Source organism: Pezoporus wallicus, unplaced genomic scaffold (genome assembly GCF_028554395.1).
Source record: "Pezoporus wallicus isolate ANWC-B61680 ecotype Strahan unplaced genomic scaffold, APGP_CSIRO_Pwel_v1 scaffold_9020, whole genome shotgun sequence".
In the NCBI taxonomy this organism is placed as follows: Eukaryota; Metazoa; Chordata; class Aves; order Psittaciformes; family Psittacidae; genus Pezoporus; species Pezoporus wallicus.
This window is the reverse complement of record NW_026635912.1, coordinates 177,538-202,803: the sequence shown is the minus strand read 5'-3', so window position 1 is coordinate 202,803 and position 25,266 is coordinate 177,538. Positions and strand designations below refer to the sequence as shown.

The window sequence follows — 25,266 nt, the reverse complement described above, 5'->3', positions numbered from 1 at the left end:
GTGCCCCCCAGCTCCAGCCTTCACACAGCAGCTCAGTTCCTGCCACAGCCTGGCCCAGCTGCTGGCCACGGCCGCTCACAACCAATGGCGTGGGCATGGGAATGGTGGAGATGAGCCCCTGGGGTGCAGAGGGGGGCACAGCCCCCCCCTCCCCAGCCCCATTCTGACTGTACAGCCACCCGCAGGTCCCACACTCTTATGGTGGGGGGGCTGGGAGGCCCCCCCCCCATGCAACCCCACCGTGGTGTGCCCCAGCAGCCAGGGGCGGTCATGCATGGTGTTCCTCCCCAAGCCAAAGCGCAGCCCTGCCCCGGGCCCTGCTCTACCAAAGGAACCGGCGCTCGGTATTAAAGTTGGTATTTCTCTAGGCCGTGCCTGGTGTCGCGCATCCACCGGCACGTGGCTCCCTCCGCCCGCTCCCCCCCGCGCCCTCCCCGTGGTCCGCTCCGCTCCCCCCCACGGCCGCTGGCATGATCCGTCTGGCTCAGCTCCACCCCGCCCAGCGCGCTGGAGTTGGCGCATTCCCCCCCCCCCCGCGGGACTATGTACATGGTTCATCCCATTGCGGGCCCCTTCTCAGCGTCGCGCTGCGCTTGGGCCGCCTTGTGATTGGCTGCGCAGCGCCCTCTTGCGCGGTGATTGGTTCCGTCGGGCCGCTCCGCCCCGCCCCTCGCGCTGTGGTTGGCTCCGCGCGGGTCCCGGTTGCGGGTGGCGGCGGCGGCGGGGCCATGGCGCGGTGGCGGCGGTGAGGGCCATGGCGGCCCCGCACGCGGAGAAGCTGGAGGGAGGCGTCCCGGCCCCGCCGCCCCCCCCGGGGCCCCCGCACCCCGCGGGCAGCGCCGCCGCCGGCGGGCCCGGCCGCAAGCAGGGGAAGGCAGGTGAGCGCGGGCGGACCGGGACCGGGCGTGAGGGGGGGGGGGGGGGCCGGCACCGGCTGACGCGGCCCCGCTTGTCCCTGCAGGGCTGCAGATGAAGAGCCCCGAGAAGAAGCGGCGCAAGTCCAACACGCAGGTAGGGCACGGCCCGGCAGCGGGGCCGCGGCCGGGAGCGGGCTTGCTCTTAGCGCCGCCGCCTCCCGCTGCAGGGCCCCGCCTATTCGCACCTCTCGGAGTTCGCGCCGCCGCCCACCCCCATGGTTGACCACCTGGTGGCCTCCAACCCCTTCGAGGACGACTTCGCGGCGCCCAAAGCGGGTGCAGCCGCCGCCGCCGCCGCCTCCTTCCTTGGCAGCCCCGTCCCCTTCGGGGGCTTCCGCGTCCAGGGCGGCATGTCCCCGCAGGTGCCCCCCGGCTACGGCGGCGGCCCCCAGCCCCTGCGGCGCCAGCCCCCGCCCTTCGCCCCCGGGCAGATGGGCCCGGCCTTCAGCATGGCCCCGCAGGGCCCCGGCTACGGGCAGCCGGGCGGCGTGGGCTTCCCGGGGCAGCCCTTCGGGCAGCCGCTGGGGCCGAGCTTCAGCCCGCCCGGGGCGCCACTGCTGCAGGGGCCGGTCGGCAGCTTCGGGCCCATGATCTCCCCGACCCTAGGGCAGCCCCCGCGGGGGGACGTGGGCCCCGGCCCGGCGCTGAACCCGCCCCCCGGGGGCCCGGCCGTGGGGCAGCGCTTCGGGCAGCCCGGCGGCCTCTTCGGACAATCGCCCCTGCAGCGGCCTGGGCAGGGCGGGCCCCCGCTGCCCCCCACCGCCAGCCCCTTCCCCGGGGCTGACCCCGGCTTCCCGCCCAGCGGCGAGGAGGGGGGCAAGAGCCTGAACCCCCCGCCCGGTGCCTTCGCCCCGGAGCAGCACTCGGGCTCTCCCGCCGCCGTCAACGGAGCCCAGCCCGGCTTCACCCCTGGCAGCGCTGGGCGCGGTGCCGGCACCCCCGAGACCAACAGCCTCCCTCCGCCCGCCCCGGGGAAGGCAGTGGGGGGCTCGGGCCATCAGCCGCCGCCGGGGCTGGTGTACCCGTGCGGGGCCTGCCGCAACGAGGTGAACGACGACCAAGATGCCATCCTGTGCGAGGCCTCGTGCCAGAAGTGGTTCCACCGGGAGTGCACCGGAATGACGGAGAACGCCTACGGGCTGCTCACCACCGAGGCCTCGGCCGTCTGGGCCTGTGACTTCTGCCTCAAGACCAAGGAGATCCAGTCCGTGTATGTGCGGGAGGGCCTGGGACAGCTGGTGGCTGCCAACGACGGCTGAGCCGCCCGCCCCCCCCCGACCCTCCCTGCCACCGGCCACGGACTGACCCCCGGTTCTGGCACCATCATCCAGCTGTGCCATCACCAGCCCTTTACTGGGGAAGGGGGGGTGCCTGCGGTGGCCCCATGATGTACTCGGGGCAGTCCCAGCGCTCTCTTCCTCTCCCCGGTGCTTGGGATGGCCCCGGTGCCCCCCCTCCCCGGTTATTCCGTTTAATTGAAACTTTTGTACCGTCGCCATAAACCTCTCAATCGCGCGTGTCTGTGTCTCGCTTCGTGCCCGCCGCGGGGGGGGGCGGGAAATGGGGGCGGTGTCCGGTACCGGCGGGGTGGCCGCACGCGCCCCGCCCCGCCGCCATCCCATTGGCCGCTGGCGTCACGTGCAAGCCCCTTCCCGAGGGCGGTGACCGGCACCGGAGAAAGTTACCGGCGGGACCGCGGCACCAGGTACCGCCCCCCCCCCCTCCATCAGCATCACCCCGGGCACGGAGCCGGGAGCGGGGGGGTGGTCGGAGCCCCACGGGCCGGTTCCGGGTCCCTGAGTGGCGGCGGGGGCTGCCCGTGTGCCCGGTACCCCCCTTCCCACCCGGTACCGCCGCCTCCCCGCGGGGCAAGGTGCCCCCTGGCCGAGCGCTGTGTGCCCCCCAGGCTGGGTCCGGTGTCCCCCGTCCACCTGCCCGGCGGCATCACGAGGCTATAAATACCCGTGTGATAGAACCCCCGGGTATAAACGGAGCAGCTGCTGCCGGTGGAGGGGGCCCGGGGGGGGAGGAGCGGGTGCTGCTGCCTGCGAGCACCGGCGCTGTCCGGTCCGGTCCGGTCCGGGTCGCGTCCCTCCGCCTGTCTTTTGTGCAGGTGGCTCCGGGCCGTGCCCATGGCGGAGAAACTGGAGCCCCGGGACTCGGAGAGCAGCAGCCGGGAGCCGGCGGGCAGCGAGGTGAGGGCCGGGCTGTGGGCACGGGCCGAGGGCACGGGGGGCGAGGGGCCGGGACCGAAGGTGCCGCCACCCCATTTCTCGCAGGGGCTGCCCGTGGAGACGCTGGGTCCGGAGCTGGAGCCGGAGGAGGAGGATGAAGATGAAGGCAGCAGGGACCCCGTCGCAGGCAGGAGGCCGTGCGGGGCTGGGCAGGTCGGGGGCCGCGGGGCCGCCGCTCACCGCTGCTCTCTCAATCCCCAGCAGTGGCCGTCGAGGCCGCAGCCGTTTCCCTCATCCCTGCGGGGCTTGGACCGAGAGGGGACCCGGGGCCCGGGCTCCTGCCAGGGGAACGCGGGACCCCGCAGCACCCGGAAGGGCACCAGGAGCCCGGGGCCGAGCCCCCTCTGGACGGCTCCGCAGAGCCCGGTGGTGACGAGCAGAAAGAGCCCGATGCCGGGGCTGAGTTCCCCGCTGCAGGTCAGGCCCTGCGGGGGCCGGGCAGGGGGGGCCGTGCTGAGGGGCAGCCCCTCCCTGGAGGTGCCCATCCCTCCCCAGAGCCACCAGCGGAGGAAGGGACCTGCACCAGCAGTGATGATGATGTGGAGGGGCTGCGGCGACGGTGGGGCCATGAGCCCTGTCCTGGGTCACCCCCTCCCGTGCCAGCCTCGCACCGGGGGACTCCGGGCACCAGGGACGAGGACGGGCTCAGCATGAGCAAGTACCTGCTGGGGGCTGTGGCGCTGGTGGCCGTGGGGCTGCTGATTGTGTCTGGTGAGTGGGGTCCTGGGGCAGGATGGGGGTCCAGGGGCACAGTTGGGGCCCTGCCTCCCCTTCATCCCTTCTTGTCCGCAGGTGGCATCTATGACCCAGCAGATGGTGAGTGCTGGGCAGGATGCGGGCACACGGCAGCATGCATGTGGCTGTGGTTCGATGCCTCCCTCCTGTCTGGTTCCACTCCCCAGACCCCACAGAGCACGTGGTGAATCGGGATGTGGCAGCCGGGGAGCAGGAACCGCTGCTGCCCATTGACAGCAATGTAAGGAGGGATCTGCAGTGGAGCTGAGCCTCTCCACACTGACCAGGGGCAGGTGGCACCCCCGGCTCCATCTTTCCTCTCCCCCAGGCCTCACAGAAGAAGCTGCCACCATCGGGTGCTGGGGACCTGCAGAGCCCACAGTCCCTGAGCCTGCTTCTGGACAAGCTGGCGAAGGAGAACCAGGAGATCCGGCTCATGCAGGCAGAGCTGCAGGTGGGGCTTGGGGAGCCAATGCCCCGTCCCGGTGGTGCTGCCCCCATCCCACCTCGCTCACGGCCCCGCTGCCCCCCAGGCCCACAAGGAAGAGCTGCAGGTGCTGCTGCGCAAGAGTGAGGGCAAAGTGGCGGTAGCCGGGGCACAGCAGCAGAGCCTGGAAGCAGAGAATGCGCGGCTTCGGGCGGCACTGGAGCGGGAAGCAGCCATGCTGCGGGAGACCCGGGCTGAGCTGCAGCGCCTGCGGGAGGCTGCAACACCGGAGCAGCCCCCCGGCCCCAGTGGGGACACGGCGTGGCGTGAGGGCCCACGCTTGGCGTCGGTGCGGCGGGAGCTGGCAGGGGCCCTGGAGCGGGCACGAGGCACCGGGGGGCTCGAGGCGCTGGTGGCAGAGCTGAGCGCCCTGGAGCAGCGCCTGAGCAGGGAGCTGGAGGCAGGGGGGGCCTGGAAGAAGCGGTTCAAGGCAGAGAAGGAGAGCAAGCGGCACGGTGCCGACGAGCGCAAGAGGAGGGGACACGGCAAACCCTATGGGCGCAGCAAGGACACCCGGTTCCCCCGGGAGTACAAGCAGGGCAAAGCCTGGGGGAAGCCGTCTCGGGTCCCCCCCTTCAGCCGGCGCCGCGTGCGGTGCTGCTGCTGAGCGGGAAGAGGAAATCGGGGAAGGATTTTGTGGCCGAGGAGCTGCGGGGCCGGTACCGGGAGATGGGGCCGGTACCGGGGGGGGGGGGGGGGGGCGGTGTCCGGGGGGGGCGGTCGGTACCGGTGGGTCGGGCCAGGTACCTGGGGGCGGGGCCGGTAGCGGGAGCTGGGGCTGGTACCGGGGGGTCGGTACCGGTGGGTCGGGCCAGGTACCCGCGGGCGGGGGCGGTACTGGGAGCTGGGGCTGGTACCGGGGGGGGGGGGTCGGTACCGGTGGGTCGGGCCAGGTACCTGGGGGCGGGGCCGGTACCGGGAGCTGGGGCTGGTACCTGGGGGGTCGGTACCGGTGGGTCGGGCCAGGTACCCGTGGGCGGGGACGGTACCGGGAGCTGGGGCTGGTACTGGTGGATCGGGGCAGGTGCCGTGCCCAGTGCCGGTGCCTCTGACTCCTCTCCCACAGGCTGGGCCCCGATGTCTGCACCGTGCTGCGCCTCTCCGGACCCCTCAAGGAGCAGTATGCCAAGGTACGGTGCCAGGACACGCTGTGCCATGCCGAGCTGGGCTGTGCTGAGCCGAGCTGTACCGAGCTGTGCCGTCCTGCTCCGAGCCTCACCGTGCTGTGCTGAGCCAGACCGTGCCGTGCCACACCAAGCCCTGTGGCATGGGCTGTGCCCCCCTGACCCCGTATCCCCGCAGGAGCATGGCCTGGACTTCCAGCGGCTCCTGGACGCCAGTGCCTACAAGGAGATGTTCCGGCAGGACATGATTCATTGGGGCGAGGAGAAGCGCCACGCCGACCCCGGCTTCTTCTGCAGGGCAGCGGTGGAGGGAGCGGCGCAGCCGGTGTGGGTGAGCCGGGAGGGACACAGGGACACGCGGGATGTGGAGGCTCCGGGATGGGTGCTGACAGAGCCCCTCAAAGGTGGTGAGCGACACGCGGCGCCTCTCGGACGTGGAGTGGTTCCGGGATGTCTACGGTGACGTGGTGCAGACTGTGCGGGTCGTGGCCACTGAGGAGACGAGGAAGAGGAGGAACTGGGTCTTCGTTGCTGGTGAGCGACCGCCGCACTGAGTGCAGTGATGAACCCGGGGCTGCGCTGACAGCAGGACTGCCCCGTAGATGGATCCGCCCCTGGCCTCTGGCTGTGGGAGCTGGAGGGTTCAGGTGAAGCCCCCCAGCTCCATGGGCTGAGGCTGCGGCAGGGGATGGACAGAACCTGGCCCGGGCTGGGGCCTCACCTGGGCTCTGCTCTTCCCCAGGGGTGGATGACGCCGAGTCAGAGTGTGGCCTGGACCAGGGAGTGAGCTTCGACTGGGTGATCACCAACGATGGGGATGAGCTGTCCCTGGACCAGCAGCTGGAGATGCTCCTGCAGGCGGTCCGCAGCCGCCTGTAGCTGTGGCCTCTCTCCCAGTGGTGGGGGGTGCCCCAGATCCCCCCTTGTGCCTGTGCTGGAAGTAAAGCTCTGACACCGAGAGCTGTTGCCACCCGGCTCCATCTCGCTTCCCTTGGGAAGGGTGTTCACATGGGGCTGGAGACATGGGTGATGCCCCTCGGGGTGCCCCCCCCAGCTTTGTGGGGGTAGAGGCAAATGTGCAGTTTAATTAATGGGGGGTCACCAGCTGGGTGCTTTGTGGTGTATTTTAATAGGCTTCCAGCAGCCAATTCCCTGCGGATTATCCACTTCCCAAGCAGACGGCTCCCGCCCTGATGCCTGCTCCTCTCTTGCAGCAGCTGGGCACTGCCGGGGGGGTCCTGAGGGGTTGCAGGGTGGGAGGGATTTGGGTCCTGTCACCCCTAAATCCATCGCTGTGGCGTGAGCCCTGGGTCTGGCATCGCCCCCGATTCCCCTCGGGGACATCCTGGGGGACACACGGGGTGACCTGGTTGGAGATCATGGAGGGAGGGGCGGTGGTGCCCTCCGGGGACCTGCAGCCCCCTCCCGGTGCCTTCGAGGGGAGCCCGGTGCGCGCGGGGCATCCCCCGGGGAGGGAGGATGGGCGGAACCGGCGCCGGTGCCGGCGGACTACAAGTCCCGAACGACCCCGCAAGAGACGCAGGGACCGGGGGCGCGGGGTGCGGGGGGGGGGGCACGAAGCGGGGAGCGGGCGGTGATGATGTCAGCCTGCGGGGAGCCCCGGCGCGGCCAATGGCGCGGCGGGGCCGGGCCAGCGGCGGCGGCGACGGGGGCGGCGGCGGCGGCGGCGAGCGCGCGGCAGCGGCGAGCGCGCGGCGCCCATTCATGATCCAGCGCGCGGGGCCGGTGCCCGGTAAAACGGAGCCGGTGCCCGGTGAAGCGGCGCCGGTGCCGCCGCCGCCGCCGTCATGGAGACATCGGGGCATCTGCACGACTCGGGCGTGGGGGACCTGGAGGAGGACGGCCGCTGTCCCTGCCCCTTACCGGGGGATGAGCGGCCGCCGCCTCCCGCCGCGCTGCCGCCGCTCCAGCACAGCCTGTTGCACTCCTCGCCCGGGTCGCTGCGGGCCCCTCCTCCTCCTCCCGCCGCCCCCGCCGCCCTCCACCCTTCCTCCCGCCACGGCAGCCAGCTCAACCTCGGCGACCACCCGGCGGGCTCCGGGGTGGCGAGCGGCAAACACCGGCAGCCCAGCCCGCTGGTGCACCGGCGGGACAGCAACCCCTTCACCGAGATCGCCATGAGCTCCTGCAAGTACAGCGGCGGCGTGATGAAGCCCCTCAGCCGGCTCAGCGCATCCCGGCGGAACCTCATCGAGGCCGAGCCAGAGGCGCAGCCCCTGCAGCTCTTCGGTACCGGGGGACCCCCCGAGATCGTCGTCTCACGTGAGGACAACCACGCGCCCGCTGCCCGCTGCCCCAGCCGCCCGCCGGCTCACCCGGCCCCTGCCACCTTTGCCAAGGGGCCCAAGCGCAAGGCGCAGAACATCGGCTACCGGCTGGGGCACCGCCGGGCGCTCTTTGAGAAAAGGAAGCGCCTCAGCGACTACGCGCTCATCTTCGGCATGTTCGGCATCGTCGTCATGGTCATCGAGACCGAGCTCTCCTGGGGGCTCTACTCCAAGGTACAGAAGGGGCCAGACCTTGGGCGCGGGGCTGTCGGTGCTCTTCGGTGGCCAGCGGGGTGAGCGCAGCACTGTGTGCCCCGTATGGTGTCCCGTGGGATACACATGGAGCCGTTGGCTCTGTGAGCCATGGGACGCAGCTGGATGGGGACCGATGGGGACACTGCGGCCGCAGGTGCCGGACGGGGCTGTGGCCACCGGGGCCGCGTGGCAGCCAGTGTGTACCAGGTGCCTGGGCAGGCGCTGCCCCACGTGCCAGCAGTACCGAGGACAGACCCACCAGGGTCTGCGGTGCCCATGGGCGGCCTGGCTGGGTGCCCCTCGAGGCGCTGTGCCCTCGGCGGTACTCAGAGCCCCATCTCCCTCCTCCTCCGCCTCCTCCACACCCTTTTCTTCCATTTTTTTTCCTTTTTTTCTTTTTTGCAGGACGGTGTCTTTTATTTATAATTCTCCCCCCCCCACGCCCCTTCCAGCTCCTGCTCCCGGGCTGCGCTGGTTGGCAGCGATATGAATAACTCTTTGTATAGACATCTGTCATGTTATTTATACCTATCCAGAGAGGGGAAGGCATCAGCACCCGCGCCGGCAAAGGGCGTGTGTGGCACCCATGGGCGTCAGCGGGACGCTGCTGAGGGGGCTGGGGGCAGGAGCCGGTGGGAAGGGGCCGCTCGCTGCTTCCTGCTATTATCCAGCGCGGGCGGTGGGGAGGGTGGCGCGGGCAGAGGCAGCGACAGAGCTGGAGCAGGTGGAAGGAGGGAGGGAAGGAGGGAGCGAGGGACGCGGCCGGGGGTCCTGTGGGTGTGGGGGGACCCCACGGAGGTGCCCGTCTGGAAGCGGGGGGCTCCCGGCTGTCGGCGGCGGTGGGAGCACAGGAGCCGGCAGCAGCGGCTCCCTGCGCGCTGGCGGAGGCAGAGGGATTGTTCCGTGCCGAGCCCACATCCCTGGCTCCCCCGCTGGGGAACGAGGATGCTTCGCCTCTCTTCACCGCCACATCCTCCCCAGCGGTTCCCTGTCGGCGGCACCAAGGCCAAACCCCGCCGCCACCGTCGCCCGCTACCTGTTGAGCCGCGGCTGCCCGCACCGGGCCCCCGTGCCGGGCGCGGGGTGCCAGAGACGCCTCGGACGCATGTGCCAGCCCCGCACGCAGCCGGGGAAGACCCTGTGAGTCAGCGCCGCCGCCCGCGGCCACCGCGACCCCGGCGCCTGCCGCGCTGCCGGGGCCGAGCCCCGCAGGGGTCGGCAGTGGGCGATTGTTTGTAAACGCCCCTCGGCAGCCGCCGGTGGGAAACCCGAGCGGGGCCGCGGCTGTGCCCGGGCAGCTGTCGGTGCTGCCGACCCTGGCCCCGCTCCAGCTCCGCTGCCGGCGGGGCCGAGCCGGGAAGCGGTGGCCGGGGTTTGCCGGCGCTCTCTGCCGGTCCCTCGGGTGTGGGCAGGATGGGGCCTCTCCCTGCTCCGGCGCGGCACCGCCGGGGGGAAGCATCCTCCCATCCCAGCCGAGTCCCTCCATTCCTTGCCGTTGTTTGCCACCAGCATGGGCTCCAGCAGCGGCTCTTCCTGCCGGGTCCCTCTGGACCCGGTGCTGGAAGGAGGCGTTGGGAAAGCCCTTGCCAATAACACTTGCCAGGAGGGCCGGTGGTCCCCGTCCTCTGGGGAGGCAGAGCAGGGAAGGGTCTGGCTGGAGCAGCCTTGGCACGAGCCCTGCCCCAGAGTTTGCCTATTAATAGCCGTTGCTTGGTCCCCGGCACTTCTCTCAGCACCAGCCATTATATCCACACAATTGCACGGTCGGAGCCAAGTCGTTAACAATGCGCCACAGCCTCCGCGGCAAATAGTCCCTTCTTCGTGGTTAAATACCCCGCGGGCCTGGGGAACACCGGGGAGAGAAGCGAGGCTGAAGGCAGCCGGGTGCACTGGGGAGCAAAGGATAGGTGCAACGTGCCATGAGCGTGCTGGCTCTCAGAGTGCGGGGTGGAGGTGCGGATGGGTGCTGGTTTGGAGATAACACCTTGGTGAGGGGCTGCCAGTGCTCAGTGGGTGCCCCGGCACCGGTGGTCCGGATCATGGCAGCATGAGCTTGCCGGTGACTGAATGGGATCCAGAGGCGAGCCCATAGGAGAGGACGGTGAATCCTGCTCTTCCCGATTGGGTCCACTTTGGCCACCAGTGAATCAGGGGCTGATTTCATTTACATCGAGCTAATTATCAGGACTTTCTAATTAGATCATCCATTAGGGTGCCATAATATTGTGGTCATGCCAGATGCGGCTGGGGTGCTGGTGTCCATGTGGCAGCAAGGGGAGGATGGTCATTACATTTGCCAGGATTGGATTCAAATCCCATTTTGGAGAAAAAGCCACTCTTGCCCATGGTGCTGGTGGTGCCAGTGGTGCTGGTGGTGCCCTAGCTGCCATGCCAAGCTGCTCTGGGTGGGAGCTGGGGCTCCTGAAATGCTGGTGGAGGGGGAAGCATCTCCCTGGGGGTGCGGAGCCCGGTGTCATGGGGTATCCCCCCTAATGCCTGCCCTGCTCTTGCCTTGCAGGACTCCATGTTCTCCCTGGCCCTAAAATGTCTTATCAGCCTCTCCACCATCATCCTGCTGGGCCTCATCATCGCCTACCACACGCGGGAGGTGCAGGTAGGTCCCCATGGTGCCAGGGCTCTGGTGGGATGAGGGACCTGTGCCACAGCCTGCGTGGATCCTCCTCTGTCCTTGCCGGGGCCTCGGGGGGCAGGAGAGGGTCTCAGGAGCACTGAGGGGTCTGCCTGGGCAGAGCTGTCGGTGACTGTGGGAGGCTGCAGCAGGAAGGGCTCGGACCTGCTGAGGTGCCAAGGAAAGCTATGAAATCTTTCCTAATCAGGGCTGCCCACTCTCTTCCTCCCTTTGCTGGGAAATGAAAGGGCCCCCAGTTTGCTTCAGGAAGGCTGTGCTTCCATGCAGGATCCAGCTTCAGCTCGATGGGATGGGAGAAACAAACGGGCGTGCGGGAGAAGGAGCATCCCGGGCAGGGGCACTGCAGCCCCCAGCCCCATGAGCTGGTGCTTTGCTTCTCGTCCTGCTCGGGACCGGGGCTGGAGCCTCAAAGCAAATATTTGAGTGCTCCGGTCTGAGCTGGGTAATGTTTACCCCGGGGTGGCTGCTGCGGGCAGCCGGGGGGGCCGTGCCCCGGCGCTGCCACCTTCCTCTGCTTGTTGTTCTTGGGAGAGGGTTGGTTGAGCAAACACCGCGGCCGCCCCGCGGGGCTTCCCCGCTGCTCTGCCCGTGTCCGGAGCCAACATCCCTGCTCCAGAGCGCACGCGGTCCCGGCGGCTGCTGACCCTGGGAGGGAAGGGAATGAGATCGGTTTGACTTGATTTGCTCCAGGCAAAGCCATGCTGGCTGCTGATCGCCCTATTATCTCTTAGGTGCTTCTAAAGGGATTGCTGGTAATCGGGTGGGGATGGAAGCAGGGCTGAGAGAGCTGTAAATCCTCAGCTTCTCATCCCTCTGGCCTAAGAGGGGGCTGCGCTCACCCTGCTGTGGCACTGCTAAGCCCCCCACCTCGGCCTCAACAGCAACTTCAGCCTCTTCCTTCAGTATTGAGAGACCTGGGCTGGTTCATCCTGGAGAAGAGAAGGCTCCTGAAGGGGAGCCCCCAGAGCAGCTCCAGTGCCTGAAGGGGCTACAGGAAACCTGGAGAGGGGCCTTGGACAAGGGCCTGTAGGGACAGGACAAGGGGAATGGCTTTAACCTGCCAGAGGGGGGGATTGAGATGAGCTCTTAGGCAGAAGCTCTTCCCTATGAGGGTGCTGAGGTGCTGGCACAGGGTGCCCAGAGAAGCTGTGGCTGCTCCATCCCTGGCAGTGCTCAAGGCCAGGTTGGACACAAGGGCTTGGAGCAAGCTGCTCCAGTGGAAGGGGTCCCTGCCTGTGGCAGAGGTTGGAGCTGGATGAGTTTTAAGGTCCCTTCAACCCAAACAGGGCTGGGATTCTGGGATCAACTGCATTAATTGCCAAGTCTTTGGGGATATTTGCAGCTCTCCCTGCTCTTGGTCTCTCCAGGGCTGGGGTATCACTGTGCCTGGGGCCCTGGGTTCTGCCTGTCCCCTCCCCAGCTGCCTGTGCCCACTGTCATCAATGGGCTGGGATGGCAGTGGGTCCCTTGTGTGTCTCCCTGTCCATTGTCCACCAGCCAGGGGCTGTCCCCCGATCCTTCCAGCTCTGCTCCCTGCTCTGTGTGTCCCTTGCTCTTCACTGCGCTGAGCATGTGCAGAACTGCCACCAGCGCTGCTGGGTTCTCAACCTGGGGTCTCACCAGGCTCAGCCCCGTGGAGGTGGCTCTGGTCTGTACCCCCAGTGCAGCTTCTCAGAGGCTTCACTGGTGTTTCACTTGACCAGAGCAATAGTGATCCCCAGGCTTGCTTCTTCCAGTGCTGGGATGCTGGGGATGCTGAAATGTTGGGATGCTGGGGATGCCCCGCTGGGTGCTGCTGGACCGCGCCAGGGTTTCCATGGAAACCCGCAGCGATGTGCTGATGTGCCGTCGGCCCAGGGCTGAGAGGGGCTGGTGCAGGGGGACCTGCCTGAATGCCTCCTTGCTCCTTCCCTTGCCCAACCTGGCCCATTGCACACACACACACCCCACCCCACCCCCCCATCGCAGCCAAAGGGCTCCCTGCCTTTTTCCTCTCGCTAATTTGTTTATTTTTAACACCCTTTTCCAGGAAGGAATGGGCTGTCAGCTCGCTAAATGCCTGAGGATCTCCCCTGACAGCTTGGAGCAGTTCTATAAACAAGCTCTCAAACAAAGCAGCTCAAAGGAGCGGAGCTTTCCCAACAGAAAGGGAGGTGGCTGGGGACGGCTGCTCCATGAGTCAGTCCCCTTGGGGACAGCCCTGTGTGCTGCGCGGTGCGGTGCGGTGCCGTGTGGTGAGGTGCCTGCCGCAGGAGCAGGGGGATTTCCAGTGAGGCAGGAGGGTTGTTTCTGGCTCCCACCCATGGTCTGGAGGAGCCAGTGTGGCTCTGTGCTTTACAGGGTAGAGGACACAGCGGTGACAGGAGCACCAGCTGCCACATCCCCCTTGGATCCCTTCCCAGGGGTGCCTTTGCCAAGCACTGCTTGCGGAGAGGCCTTGAGTGTGTCCCCAGGGCTGTGAGTGACACCAGTGTCCCCACTGCACCCGGCACGAGCTGACGGTAGCCTTGGGAGGGACCCACCGGTGGGGTGGGTGACCGCCTAGGCTTGGGCAGTGTCCCAGAGGGACCAGCCCCAGCTGCCATCCTGAAGCTCCAGCAGAATCCCTGACTCCATCACCACCACCAGTGGTGGGATGGGAGCTGGTACCCAGGATGAACCAGTGGTTGCTATGACAACTGGATCCCTTTGCTGCCAGTGGCCAAGTGCTCTGGCTGTGGCGCTTCCCCCCACCAGAGCTGTCTTGGCACTCGGGTTGTGGTGGCAGGGAAGGGTCTGGGGCATGCTGGGGCTTTGTGGCACCGCAGCTCTGTGCCTGGGCAAGGCTCTGGCCAGCCACTGCATGGGAGTGTGTAGGAGAGAGTTGTCCCTATGCCAGGTGTGTGCTCCAGGAACCGTAAAGCTCTCTGGGGGGTCTCCAGCACTGTGACCATCTCCTAAACACACCGGGAGAGCAGCGGAGGGGATGGTGAAAGCTCATTCCCACCTTTTCCTTTCCAATCCATTCCCAGCCCTTCTGGCCAAAGACATCCCCAGCTCTGCAGGGCTCTGTTGCTGGTCCTCGCCACTGCCTGTGGTATGATGCTGGTGGGGCACTGGTTACCAGGACCACTGGTAACTGTATGGTTTTGCATCCTGGCAGCTCTTTGTGATCGACAATGGCGCTGATGACTGGCGGATAGCGATGACGTACGAGCGCATCCTCTACATCAGCCTGGAGATGCTGGTTTGTGCCATTCACCCCATCCCCGGGGAGTACAAATTTTTCTGGACAGCCCGCCTGGCTTTCTCCTACACGCCTTCCCGGGCAGAGGCAGATGTGGACATCATCTTGTCCATCCCCATGTTCCTGCGCCTCTACCTGATCGCTCGTGTGATGCTGCTGCACAGCAAGCTCTTCACTGATGCCTCCTCGCGCAGCATTGGAGCGCTCAACAAGATCAACTTCAACACCCGCTTTGTCATGAAGACTCTTATGACCATCTGCCCCGGGACGGTGCTGCTGGTCTTCAGCATTTCCCTCTGGATCATCGCCGCGTGGACGGTCCGGGTGTGCGAGAGGTGAGAGGGGCTGTTCAGGATGTGTGGTGGTTCGGGGTGCTCAGTGGTGTCCCAGCACCATGTGTGAGGGATGCAGAGTTCTGGGGGCTCAGCAGCCACCGTGTCCCACCAGTGAGCCCCCAGAAGCAGGAGGCAGAGGCAGCGCAGGTCAGGGTGCAAGGGGATGCTGAGGAGCTGGTGTGGGAGCCCCAGGGCAATGGGGGGAACAGGAGGAGCTGGGGGTGCTGCGAGGCTGGCGAGTGGCAGCGCCTGGTGCGGGCTCTGGTGTTGTTGCGAGTGACTGCCATGACAACACCGTGGTGACAAACCCACTGCCGGATGGCATCACACCGCCATCGGCGCGCTGGGTGCAGGGTTGCTGTAGCGACAAGCCCTGATGGGTACCGCTGCTCCTCCATCTCCTGAGGACATGTCAGGGCTCCTTTGTCCCCCGGGGGGAACCAGGAGGCTGTGGCGGGGCACCCCCAGCCCTCCCCAGTGCTGTGCTGCAGGGGTGCAGGGTACCAGCAGCCTCTGTCCATCCTGGTGGTGTGCTTCCCATCCCAGCCATCCCTGTCTCCAGAGGCTGAGCTTGGTGCTGTGCTGCCATCAAAGCTCAGCTAATTGCCCCAGAGGGATAACACTGCGGACAACACATGCGTTGTGATTCAGTGTCTGTGGACTTGCACCGGAATCCCTTGAAGTTGTTGTGGCAGCTTCGTGCCATCCGTGGACCTGAGGTGTGAGAGATGGCACCTGTGGCACCCCAGGGACCCCCAGCTTGGGGCTGGGTGCTTACAAGGCTGGACAAGATCACCCCTTCTCTTCCCTAAGGTAGGACTCATCGTTCTCATCACCTTGTGAAGAGGCATTAGAGCAGCAGAGCGGAGTGACACGCTGAGATTTGACAAGCCTTTATAGCCTGTGTTTGCCTCCGTGCCTCCCACAGCGATGTTCTGGGTGTGTGCTGGATGCTCGTGCACCGCTTCTTTGTGTTTGGGAGATCTTCATTTGGGCCTCCTAAATGGGGAGCGGGTGACCATGCTCCCCGGGGCACCCAGGGGGTTGATTCTCCACCTGGGAGTGGGCTTAGGCTGGAAAATGCAAAGTACATAAAGAACCATTAGCGACAGGGGAAAAAAGAGCCAGGAATGACGCAGACAAGGCGCTGCGGATCACCGGCACCACAGCTGCTGCCACCTCCCTCTATCTGATGGGGACCTGGGGGGGACTCAAGAGCGCGGCTGCGGATGCACCGACCGTGGGTTGCAGGACCCCTGCATCCTCCCCTCCATCCATGAGGACTGCACCATCCCCGGGTCCACAAAGCTCCCACGGAGGCCGCGCAGGATGCGTCCCCACCGGTTTCCCGTTCCCACTGGAAACCAGTTTGCTGCGCTTTGTGGGAGCGCCCCACAGAGCAGCCCCGCGCAGAGGTGGCTCCGTGGCGATGGCACGGCCCCGCTGCGGCACCGTGGGCTGCTCCAGCGCCGGTGCTGCCACGGCGCTGCCGGGCGTCCCGCAGTGCGTGCCGGGGGGCACCGCGCTCCGAAGGCAGCGAGTCGCTTAGCAACCTCGCCCGCTCGCCGGCCACGCAGCGCTGCGGGCGATGCCGGCACCGCCGCTGATGGCACCCGTGTGTGTTCACACACACGTGCGCTCACACACACGTGTGCCCACACGTGTGCTCACTCCCCAGGGTGAGGGTGCAGCTATGATGCTGCTGCCCAGACGTGAGGGGTCGGTTCAGCCGAGCTGGTGCGGCCAGCGTGGTGATGCTCCGTGGGACCGGCGCGATATTCAGGGCAGCCCCATGGCAGGGAGTTCCTGTGCCCTTAGTGGGTGATGGAAATGGGTTCTGGGGTGTAACTGATGGTGGCAGCTCCTCTTCCTGCCCCTCCTGTGTCAGCTTCTGAGTGTCCACTTACTTGGTGGGAAAAACATTTCAGAAAGGGAGAAAACCCAACTGCTCTGGGAGTGAGGAGCTGGGATAAACCGGGGGGGGTAACTGCCAAAAGCTCCATCTGTTTTCCCTCTAGTGATTTCATGAGGAGGTCAGAAGAAGCCTGCTGGGGAGAGGGATGTGTGCAGGCAGTGAGGGTGACAGGGTGAAGGTGCTGCCTGCACCTTGGTCCTGCTGCACTGCCAGGAAGCAGCACTGCATCCCTTGGGAAGCATCACCCAGAGGCTCAGCAGGACCCACTGCTGGTCCCCGGTGTGGCACAGGGGGCTCAGTGCGGGTTGCAGAGTGGGATGCAGAGCGGGATGCAGAACAGGATGCAGAGTGGGATGCAGAGCAGGATGCAGAGCAGGATGCCGGCAGGGAGCTGGCGCGGTTGGGGGTTTGCAGCTGTTTCTCCCATCAGGCAGCTCTTTCCACCACGCCACGTGGCATCGGGACGCCGGCGGCAGGACCGGGACGTGGTGACAGCTCTGACGGGAAGCAGAAGCCTTTTCCGCTGAGTTCTCACTCTGTTTCTGTCCATGTGGTTTTTCCCTGGGCCAGGAATTGTGCAACTGCTGCTGCTGGGGGGCATCTGCCACGTTCTTAATCCCTCTTCCCCACTGCACAGCCTTGTGCTGGGGCAGCCACCATGCCCAGCTGCACCCATTGCTCCCCATCCCCTGCCCCGACACTGATGCCCGTGTCCCCTTGGCAGGTACCATGACCAGCAGGATGTAACCAGCAACTTCCTGGGTGCCATGTGGCTCATCTCTATCACTTTCCTCTCCATCGGCTATGGTGACATGGTCCCACACACCTACTGCGGGAAGGGTGTCTGTCTGCTCACTGGCATCATGGTAAGGGCCGTGCTGAGCCGGTTGCCCCGCTGTGGGCTCTGCTTGTGCCCAGCATGGCAGCAGGGCCACCAGGTTTTACCAGGACCTGCTTCCCAGCTGGTTTGTCCTTGCACAAGGCACAAGGGCTACAGCTTTGAGGACTCCTGCGAGCTGATAGAGCTGGGATTAGAGGACGTGGAGTTTTGGCTCAGAAGGTGATGGTGCAAATGGAGCCGTCTCCAGCGCACCCAGCTCTATGCCCCTTGGCTCCAGGTGTTGTATTGGAGCCGTTCCCCCTCCCTGCTCCACCAGCAACTGTTAATTTTCCATTATCTGAAGTCTTTGATCTGTGTCGATGGGGTCAGGTACCAGCGAGGCCCAAAGGAGCCAGGCGAGGTGGAAAATACCCCTTGGAGGGGGGGCTAGAGTGTTTCCCAGCTGAATGAGGGGTCCCGGAGCATCCCACAGCCCCGCCAGGAAGGGGGAAGTGGTGGGAGCAGGCAGCTTGGGTGCTGCTGAAGGATTCAGCTCAGAGCCTGATGTTAATTAATGACTCTGATAAATTAAGAAGCATTTGCCAGGATCGTGGGACCTCTGCCAGGCTATGGGAGGGGGGGGCAGCTTAGCTGGTACAGGCAGAGCACCCAAGCATCGCAGGGAGTGGGGGCTTTGGTGCCTTTGCTTTCCAAAGGCAAATATGTCCTGGAGATGATGGGATCCAGCCCTAATCGCCGGGATAATCAAGCTCCCAGCTGTCGCTTTTGGGAGACGCAGCAATTTGGGAGGGGGGGGATCTTGATTCTGGGGTCCCCTTCCCTGCCCTCCCGCAGATTGCTGGTGCTTTCCCACCCTGGAGCTGGGGGTTCCCCATCCCACCGGGTGCTATCACGGGGCACCAGCTGTGGTGGCACTGGTAAAGCAGGCTTAGCCCAGCCGTTAATGGATGCTGGGGATGCAAAGGCTCACCAGTGCTCACCACTGACCTTGCCAGTCATCCCCAGCCCATCCCATTAATGACCCAGCACATCCCCAAGGACACTCTGTGATATGGAGGATGAGGTGGTTGGGGGGTTCACGGAGCTTTACTGAATGAGAGGGTTGCAATGGAGAGGGTGCAGCAGGATGCTGGAGGGTGACAAACCATGACCCTGCCTGCTGTCCCCGCGCAGGGTGCCGGCTGCACGGCACTGGTGGTGGCCGTGGTGGCCAGGAAGCTGGAGCTCACCAAAGCTGAGAAGCACGTCCACAACTTCATGATGGACACGCAGCTGACAAAGCGGGTAAGGTGCCATGGGAGACAGGGAAGGGATGGGGGGAACCACAGTGGGGGCAGGTCCCACGGGTACCAAATCTGAGGGCCTGGGATGCAGCGGAGGAGCAGTGTTATGGTGGGAGCGAGTGTCACCAGCTCCATGTCAGGGATTTAGGTGATGCAGGATGCTCAGGGAGGAAAAGCCTGTGTTTTTTTTCCGGCTGGGAGGAAACAGGCTCCCTCCTCCTGTGGAGCAGGATCTCAATCAGCTCCGTGTCAGGGAGACAACAGGGTTTTGTGATTCAGCACCTCACCTGCTGCAGACAGGAGCAGTGCTGAGGCTCCTGAGCTTCCCATCGCCGAGGCAGGACACAGGGGCTGCAGGGGGGTTGCTGCTTGTGGCATCGCATCCCCAGCAGCATGGGGGCTGCAGGAGATCCCTGGTCTCAGCAGCCTCGTCACAGCAAAGCATCGGTGTGATGGAGTGGGCTGCTGACGGTGGGAGTAACACTTCATATAGGGGCTGGTGGCAAAGCAAGCGTTGGTGCAGCCCGTGGAAGGGTGATGTCCCAGTGCCGGGATGTGGCAGGGCCACTTCACCCTCGGAATGCCACAGGAGCATCCCCAGGGATAGTTGGTGGCCTCAGTGTGGCCGGGCCAGGAAGGCAAACAGCCGGTTGGCCCCAGCTCCTCCGGCCATGGATATGGATCCGCAGGCTCGGTGCCAGGCAGACAGCAGCCAATTCATCTTGGAGTGAGCAGCAGAGCTGCGGTTGAGTTGGGAACCTGCGGAAGCCACGTCCTCGTGCCGGCAGCAGAGCTGGGAGCTGCCAAGAGCAGCAGATGGATGCAGGAGTCGGGAACAACTTCGAGATTCTTCCTTCTTCTCGAGGCTCAGGGTGCAGTGAGGAGCCTGGGGGGGAGCCTCAGCTCAGGGCAGGGCAGGGATGGGACTGGTGCAGGCATCTCTGCCTGCCCTGATTCCCAACCAAGCTGCCCGTGATCTCCCTTGCAGAGGTGCAGGAGTTCATGGGGAGTGAAGCCGAGCACCTCACTCCAGCTGGGGTGGGTCAAGGGCTCTGGCAGCAGCGGCTCACAGCCGGCGGCAGAGCCAGACCAGTGTCTCTATGAGATCCTGCAGGCCAGTGACCTGCGGCCAACTCTCTTCTTGCAGATCAAGAACGCAGCAGCCAATGTCCTGCGGGAAACGTGGCTCATCTACAAGCACACCAAGCTGCTGAAGAAGATCGACCACGCCAAAGTCAGGAAGCACCAGAGGAAGTTCCTACAAGCCATTCACCAGTAAGGGGCTGCTGGGTGGGCGGTGGCGCTGGGGGGATGCTGGACCCGTGGTGCAGCAGGGGGATGCTTCCCTATCGCCTGGGATGCAGTCGTGATGCTCTTCCCTTCTCCCCAGGTTGCGGAGCGTGAAGATGGAGCAGCGGAAGCTCAGTGACCAAGCCAACACCCTGGTCGACCTCTCGAAGGCAAGTCCCCCCGGTGACCCCTTGGCTCGGCAGGTGTTTCCCTTCACTTGGATGAGCGGCCCTGGCTGACCAGGAGATGCTCTGGCTTGAGGATGTCAGCTGGGAATAAGCAGGAAGAGAAAAGCAGCCACGAGCCAGGCACTAGTGTGGGGGGGGGGGTTCACCCTTTCTCCAGGAGACATCTTTGCTCCCTGCAGCCGCAGGATGCACAGGGCCGGCTGCTGCTTTCCCTTCTGCCTGCACAGGGACAGGATCTCCTCATTTAATGTCCCAGGGTGATCTATGATGCGGTCACAGGGCCCTGCGAGACAAGGCAGCTCAGAAAGGGGTTAGAGGGCTGGGCTCTGCAAGTGGAAATAGCACTGACCCCTCCACCACAGCACTGACCCCTCCACCACACCACTGACCCCTCCAGCCGTGGCACTGACCCCTCCAGCAAGGCACTGACCCCTCCGTCCATGGTACTGACCACGCTGTCCCTCCCCAGATGCAGAACGTGATGTACGACCTCATCACGGAGCTCAACGACCGCAGCGAGGACCTGGAGAAGCAGATCAGCAGCCTGGAGTCCAAGCTGGAGCAGCTCAGCACCAGCTTCAATTCCCTGCCACTGCTGATGGCCGACATGCTGCGCCAGCAGCAGCAGCGCCTGCTCGCCGCCGTGCTGGAGGCGCGGGGTGTCAGCGTGCCCGTGGGCACCCCCCAAACTCCTCTGTCCGAGAGCCCCATCGGGGTCAGCTCCACCTCCTTCCCCACCCCTTACACGAGCTCAAGCAGCTGCTAAAGCGCAGCCCCTGGCTCCCGCCATGGACAGGGGCAGCGCCTCCGTGCAGGTCCTAAGGTCTCCATGGATTTGGTCCTCACGCCGCCGCAGGGCCCCTTCGGCCGGAGCCGGTGGGACCAGCGGTGCCGAGCGCCGCTCGGAGCTTTGCCAACGCCTTGGTATTGGGAACCACATCCCCGTTCAGGTGCCTCTACACGTGGTGAAGGAAGGGGATGGGAGGCAATGCCTCGGGCGAGCCCGCGCCGCGGAGGCCGGTGGCGGACGGAAAACCCACGCTCAATCTCAGGTCTTCACATAGGAAAACGGAACAAAGCAGCGAGTCAGCAGCACTGCAGCAATGGAGACACTGGAGGGGAGAGTTTTCCTCCCCTGCCCCTCTCAGCATTGCAAAGCAGAGGCCGACACGGTGGTTCCTTGCACAGGCTCCGACCTATGCTGCCTACGCTCCATCCCATCTCATTACCTGGACACGCAGACACCCCCCCTTGCATTGTTGGGTGGGTGACAGTGGCCATAACCTGCCGTGGGCTTCTCTGGAGGTGTGAGTGGGTCCACCCCAGGCAGAACAAGGATGCTTCTCCCTTCTGCTCCTCCCTGGAGTCGTGCTGGAGCTGGGAAGGTGGTGTCTAACGCATGCATGGATGCAGGGCCAGGCAGGGGCTGGCAGGCCAGCCCGGGCGCAGCAGGGCTCTGGTGCTCACATTGCTGCCCACCCCCAGCATCCCAGGAAGCTGATGGGCTCTTTGCTGGATGAGAAACCACATTAGCACCCGGTGCGCCGGGGCTGAGCCGAGGCGCACTGGCAAGGGATGTGGTGGTGGGGAAGGTGCTTCATCTGTTTAAAACCAGCCTCTGTGCCACTGCTGCTGGGTTTGGTGGGGACCCATCCACCCAGGTACTTATAGAACCAGCCCTTTCCTGTTCTGCTTTCCCCATTTCCCCCCTTTTCCTCCCCGGTTCTGCCCCATGGCTGTGCTGGGCTCTGCCTGGGCCCTGTGTGGAGCCTGGCAGCAGCTCTGGGGCTGCTCTTTGCTGCTTTCAATGAAAACCCAGCAGAGGCTATTTCTGTATTTTTAAACAGATGAAGGAACCTGTAATTACTCCCCGATATTAATTACAGCTCAGCCGGCAGTGTCAGTAATTGTAATCAAAGTCACTGTGTTACTCCAGGTATACTCAGCCTGTAATCTCCTTTGTAACTCTTTCCCTCCCGTAAATAATGCTGTATTTTGTGCACACGGAGGCACAGATGGATGAGCCTGATGCTGAAGAAGAGGAGGAGGAAGGCTGCCAGCCTTTTCCCATCCTTGGCCGGCAGGAGATACCTGGCTTCTGGGAATGAGCTGCTCTTCCAAGCTCTTGTCATTAGTGTAATTGCAGGGCAGGCAGAGGCCGGGATGCCTTTGGCAGCCCCCCCCCCAGCTCTATTCTGAGCTCTGCTGCTGCTCCCCATGTGCTGCAGGTGACCCTCAGCCCGAGCTGGCTTCTCTGCAGAGTGGATTCCAGCATGGCAATGGACAGAAGGTTCATTCTCAATGGAGAATGAGCCCGACATGCAGGATCTGCACCAGAGGAAAGCATTTCCGTGCCTCTGCTGGGGTGCAAGGAGGAACAAGCTGCAGTGGGGCTGCATGGGGCGATGAGCAGAGCTGTGTCTGGGGACCAGAGCCAGAGGAAGGATCGATGCTCCAGAATCAATGTCGCAGTGGGACCCTCCTCACAGGCTAATGATCGAGTCTGGGTAATGAAACCACGATGAACCGAGGCACTGGCAGCTTCTGGGACCCGAGGTGTGGCGAGCACCAGTGGGGAGAGCTTTGGAGCGCAACCGGTGCAAGAGAGCCATGTCCTGGGGCAGAGCAGAGGGATCTCACCAGGGATGGCAGGAGCTGGGCAGGGATCTCTGCACCCACACAGCCTGCATCTGACACCCTGCATCTCACCTTGCATCTCACACCCTGCATCTCACAGCCTGCATCTCACACCCTGCATCTCACCCTGCATCTCACTCCCTGCATCTCACTCCCTGCATCTCACTCTGCATCTCATAGCCTGCATCTCACCCCTGCATCTCATCCTGCATCTCATAGCCTGCATCTCATAGCCTACATCTCACTCCTGCATCTCACCCTGCATCTCACTCCCTGTATCTCACTCTGCATCTCATAGCCTGCATCTCATAGCCTGCATCTCATCCTGCATCTCATAGCCTGCATCTCACCCTGAATCTCACCTCCTGCATCTCACTCTGCATCCATGCACCCTGAAACCTCCCATCTCCTCCCGTGCACTTCCCATTTCACCCCATATTGCATCTTCACCCCAGCTCTAACCCATCACCAGCCTCACCGGGCTCCACAGAGGCAAACCCCCCCACAACCCCAAGGCCATGTGAGGGCTGGCATGGGCAGATGGGGGTGGCCCCAGTGTCCCCCCACCATGGTTCAGCCCACAGCATCCCCCAGGTACCTGCAGCTTCCCGGCAGGGCTCTGGCAAAGGGCTCTGGTAAAGGCTCTCTACGCCTGAGAACGTTGTTTTGGAGCCGGGACACCCCGGACAGCACCAGGACAAGGGAAGAGCTGAGACCAGCAGCCGAGCTGAAGGCAAAGCACAAGAACAACCCCACAGCATCAGAACCCCAAAGAGATGCCACCAACCGCAGCCGGGACGCACCCGGAGCCCCTCCAGGACCTCCCAGCCACAACCTGCCTCTGGTTTTCCCTTTGCTCCACGAGCCGTGAGGAGGAAACCCCCGAGGAACAGAGTCCTCTGCAAAGCCACAGCCTGCAGGAGCTTCGCCCTGGTCCGTATCTTCCCTCTGCGCCGCTCGCTTCTTTTTTACCACTAGGGGAAAGTACAATAGTTTATTTTACCTATGAAATATATTGCTATCTTAGAGAGGGTCTTGTAACTTTCCACCCTGGTTTTGTACCCACCGCGGTGGGCAGCGGCAGCAATGCCAGCCTGCTGCCAAAGGTGTCTGTTTCTGAGTACAGCCACTGTTCCCGGTGCTCCCGAGGCTCCCCATGCTCCTCATCCTTTACCCTCCAGCTCTTCATTCCCATCGCCTGGAAGCTGGCTTTAACAGGGCCGGAGCTGTGTAGCCCAATGGCACCAGAGCTTTGCTGCTCCCACTTCTTGCCAGGGGTCCCTGCGCTTTCTGGAAAGCCATTGCCCCCCTCAGGGGCATCTCCAGCTGAAGGAGGGACTCAGCTTCCTGGGCACAGCCACAATTCCCCCTTTCCCTATAGGATGGAGGTTGCCTTGGTGTGGGGCACGCTGCTCCCCTCCTCCAGCCAGGCTCCCGCACCTTTTGGCTTTAGATGAGCTTTAAGGTCCCTTCAACCCAAGCCAGGCTGGGGTTCCATGACTCCACTCCTCAATCGCAGAGAGCATCTCTTCCTTACCTCGAGCCCCTGAGCTGCCAGACCTTATCCCCATTGGATCAACATCTGTTCCTTTGCAGCCCTGATGCTCCTTCCCGTCCTCCCGCGTGGAACGGGACCAGGCAGCGCCTATGGGACCAATGCCAGAGGAAGCCCCCCCAGTGGCTGCTCCAACCCAAGTCACAATCCCTGGGTGCTCTCCTTGTCACTGATATGATCATGCTGGCCTGACCCTGCCAGCCCAGTTCAACCCAGCAGGGCCAAGTCGCAGCAGCAATGGTGCCCTGAGCTCTGGTGGCTCCTTGCTAGCCCCAAAGTCCTCTTGCAGAAAGGAGCTGGTGGCTGCCTGGGCTGTTCCTGCCCCACGCGTTCCCCTCCACTTGTGGGGTGGTTGTAGGAGGGCGATGCTTGAGACCAGCTTGGGGGTTTCCAGCTCTGCCAGAGGAGAGGGGCTGGTTCCCCCTGAGGGCAGAGCTGAGGCTCCCCTGCTGCCTCTGGGGACCTTTAGGTGCTCATCCCTCTGTACCACTGGGTACAGCATCTCCCAGCCTGCGATGGCACCAGGTAGGTTTGCTGGGGATGAAGGTGATCCCTCAGCACAGGGAAGATGCTGCTGCAAGCACCTGGGCTCCCTCCCAAAGGCACCCAGCAGGCTCGGGGTGGCCAAGATGGGCTTGTGCAGGGGATGGGAAAAGCTGCTCCATGGGATTAGCTATTTCCCAGTGGGATGAGCCACCTCAGAGCCCCGCGGGGCTCCAGCACCCTGTGCCCGGGGGGTGCTCGCAGCCGGGGATTCTCAGCACCCAGCTCTGCTCCTCCTTCTGCCCAAAGTGTTCTTCCCTCCCTGAGGTCTCAGCATCCCCAGCGTGCTGATGCCCTTCCCAGTGGGAGCTGCTTGTGTGTCTTTGTGGTCAGGGGCTTACACCCGTCCTCCTGGTCCAACCCCTGAGCCAGGGGCAGGGAGCAGGGACTGTCCCTTTCCCACAGCGTTGCCATAAACCCAAGCTGTACCCAGAAACAGGCATGTTTTAAACTATGGCTTTAACCTGTTCACTGTAAAAAGTGCCTTGGACTTTAATCTGAAGAGGTCAGTATCTATAAATATTTACCTGTGCGGGTGTGTAAGTATGCAGCTATCTATGTATAGTTACACACACAAATATATGATATATCCATACACCTCTAAGTGCTTCAGAGCCCTCTGTTCTGATGTGGGAGCTCTGCTGGGGTCGGGGGCTGGCTGTGGGGGATGCTCCAGGCGTTACTTTGGGCCTTCTACTGCTTCAGGGAGACCCCAGTGAAGGTGAAGCATCCCCTTGTGTTGCTCTGTGTGTGGGGATGCTGA

At 64.3% G+C, this 25,266-nt stretch overlaps 4 protein-coding genes across 4 annotated transcripts; all 4 read left to right on the top strand.

Annotated features, from left to right (window-relative positions):
• The first annotated feature begins 697 nt into the window (after positions 1 to 697).
• Positions 698 to 2,236, top strand: PYGO2 (pygopus family PHD finger 2). Its single transcript, XM_057398603.1, has 3 exons — positions 698 to 878; positions 962 to 1,011; positions 1,085 to 2,236. The coding sequence occupies exons 1-3, from the start codon at positions 755 to 757 to the stop codon at positions 2,174 to 2,176; spliced, it is 1,266 nt and encodes a 421-aa protein (XP_057254586.1). The 5' UTR covers positions 698 to 754; the 3' UTR covers positions 2,177 to 2,236.
• A 239-nt stretch (positions 2,237 to 2,475) lies between these two features.
• On the top strand, positions 2,476 to 5,605 carry PBXIP1 (PBX homeobox interacting protein 1). Its single transcript, XM_057398601.1, has 10 exons — positions 2,476 to 2,622; positions 3,031 to 3,112; positions 3,197 to 3,278; positions 3,353 to 3,568; positions 3,647 to 3,862; positions 3,944 to 3,967; positions 4,054 to 4,127; positions 4,215 to 4,340; positions 4,420 to 4,967; positions 5,440 to 5,605. The coding sequence occupies exons 2-10, from the start codon at positions 3,050 to 3,052 to the stop codon at positions 5,603 to 5,605; spliced, it is 1,515 nt and encodes a 504-aa protein (XP_057254584.1). The 5' UTR covers positions 2,476 to 2,622; positions 3,031 to 3,049.
• On the top strand, positions 4,979 to 6,457 carry PMVK (phosphomevalonate kinase). Its single transcript, XM_057398651.1, has 5 exons — positions 4,979 to 5,032; positions 5,440 to 5,503; positions 5,739 to 5,828; positions 5,902 to 6,031; positions 6,240 to 6,457. Exons 3-5 carry the CDS (start codon positions 5,742 to 5,744, stop codon positions 6,374 to 6,376), a joined length of 354 nt encoding a protein of 117 aa, XP_057254634.1. The 5' UTR covers positions 4,979 to 5,032; positions 5,440 to 5,503; positions 5,739 to 5,741; the 3' UTR covers positions 6,377 to 6,457.
• Positions 6,458 to 7,180: 723 nt separating this feature from the next.
• KCNN3 (potassium calcium-activated channel subfamily N member 3) lies at positions 7,181 to 20,605 on the top strand. Its single transcript, XM_057398652.1, has 8 exons — positions 7,181 to 8,019; positions 10,559 to 10,654; positions 13,833 to 14,251; positions 16,891 to 17,032; positions 18,181 to 18,291; positions 19,438 to 19,565; positions 19,681 to 19,750; positions 20,238 to 20,605. The coding sequence occupies exons 1-8, from the start codon at positions 7,306 to 7,308 to the stop codon at positions 20,532 to 20,534; spliced, it is 1,977 nt and encodes a 658-aa protein (XP_057254635.1). The 5' UTR covers positions 7,181 to 7,305; the 3' UTR covers positions 20,535 to 20,605.
• The last annotated feature ends 4,661 nt before the right edge of the window (positions 20,606 to 25,266 follow it).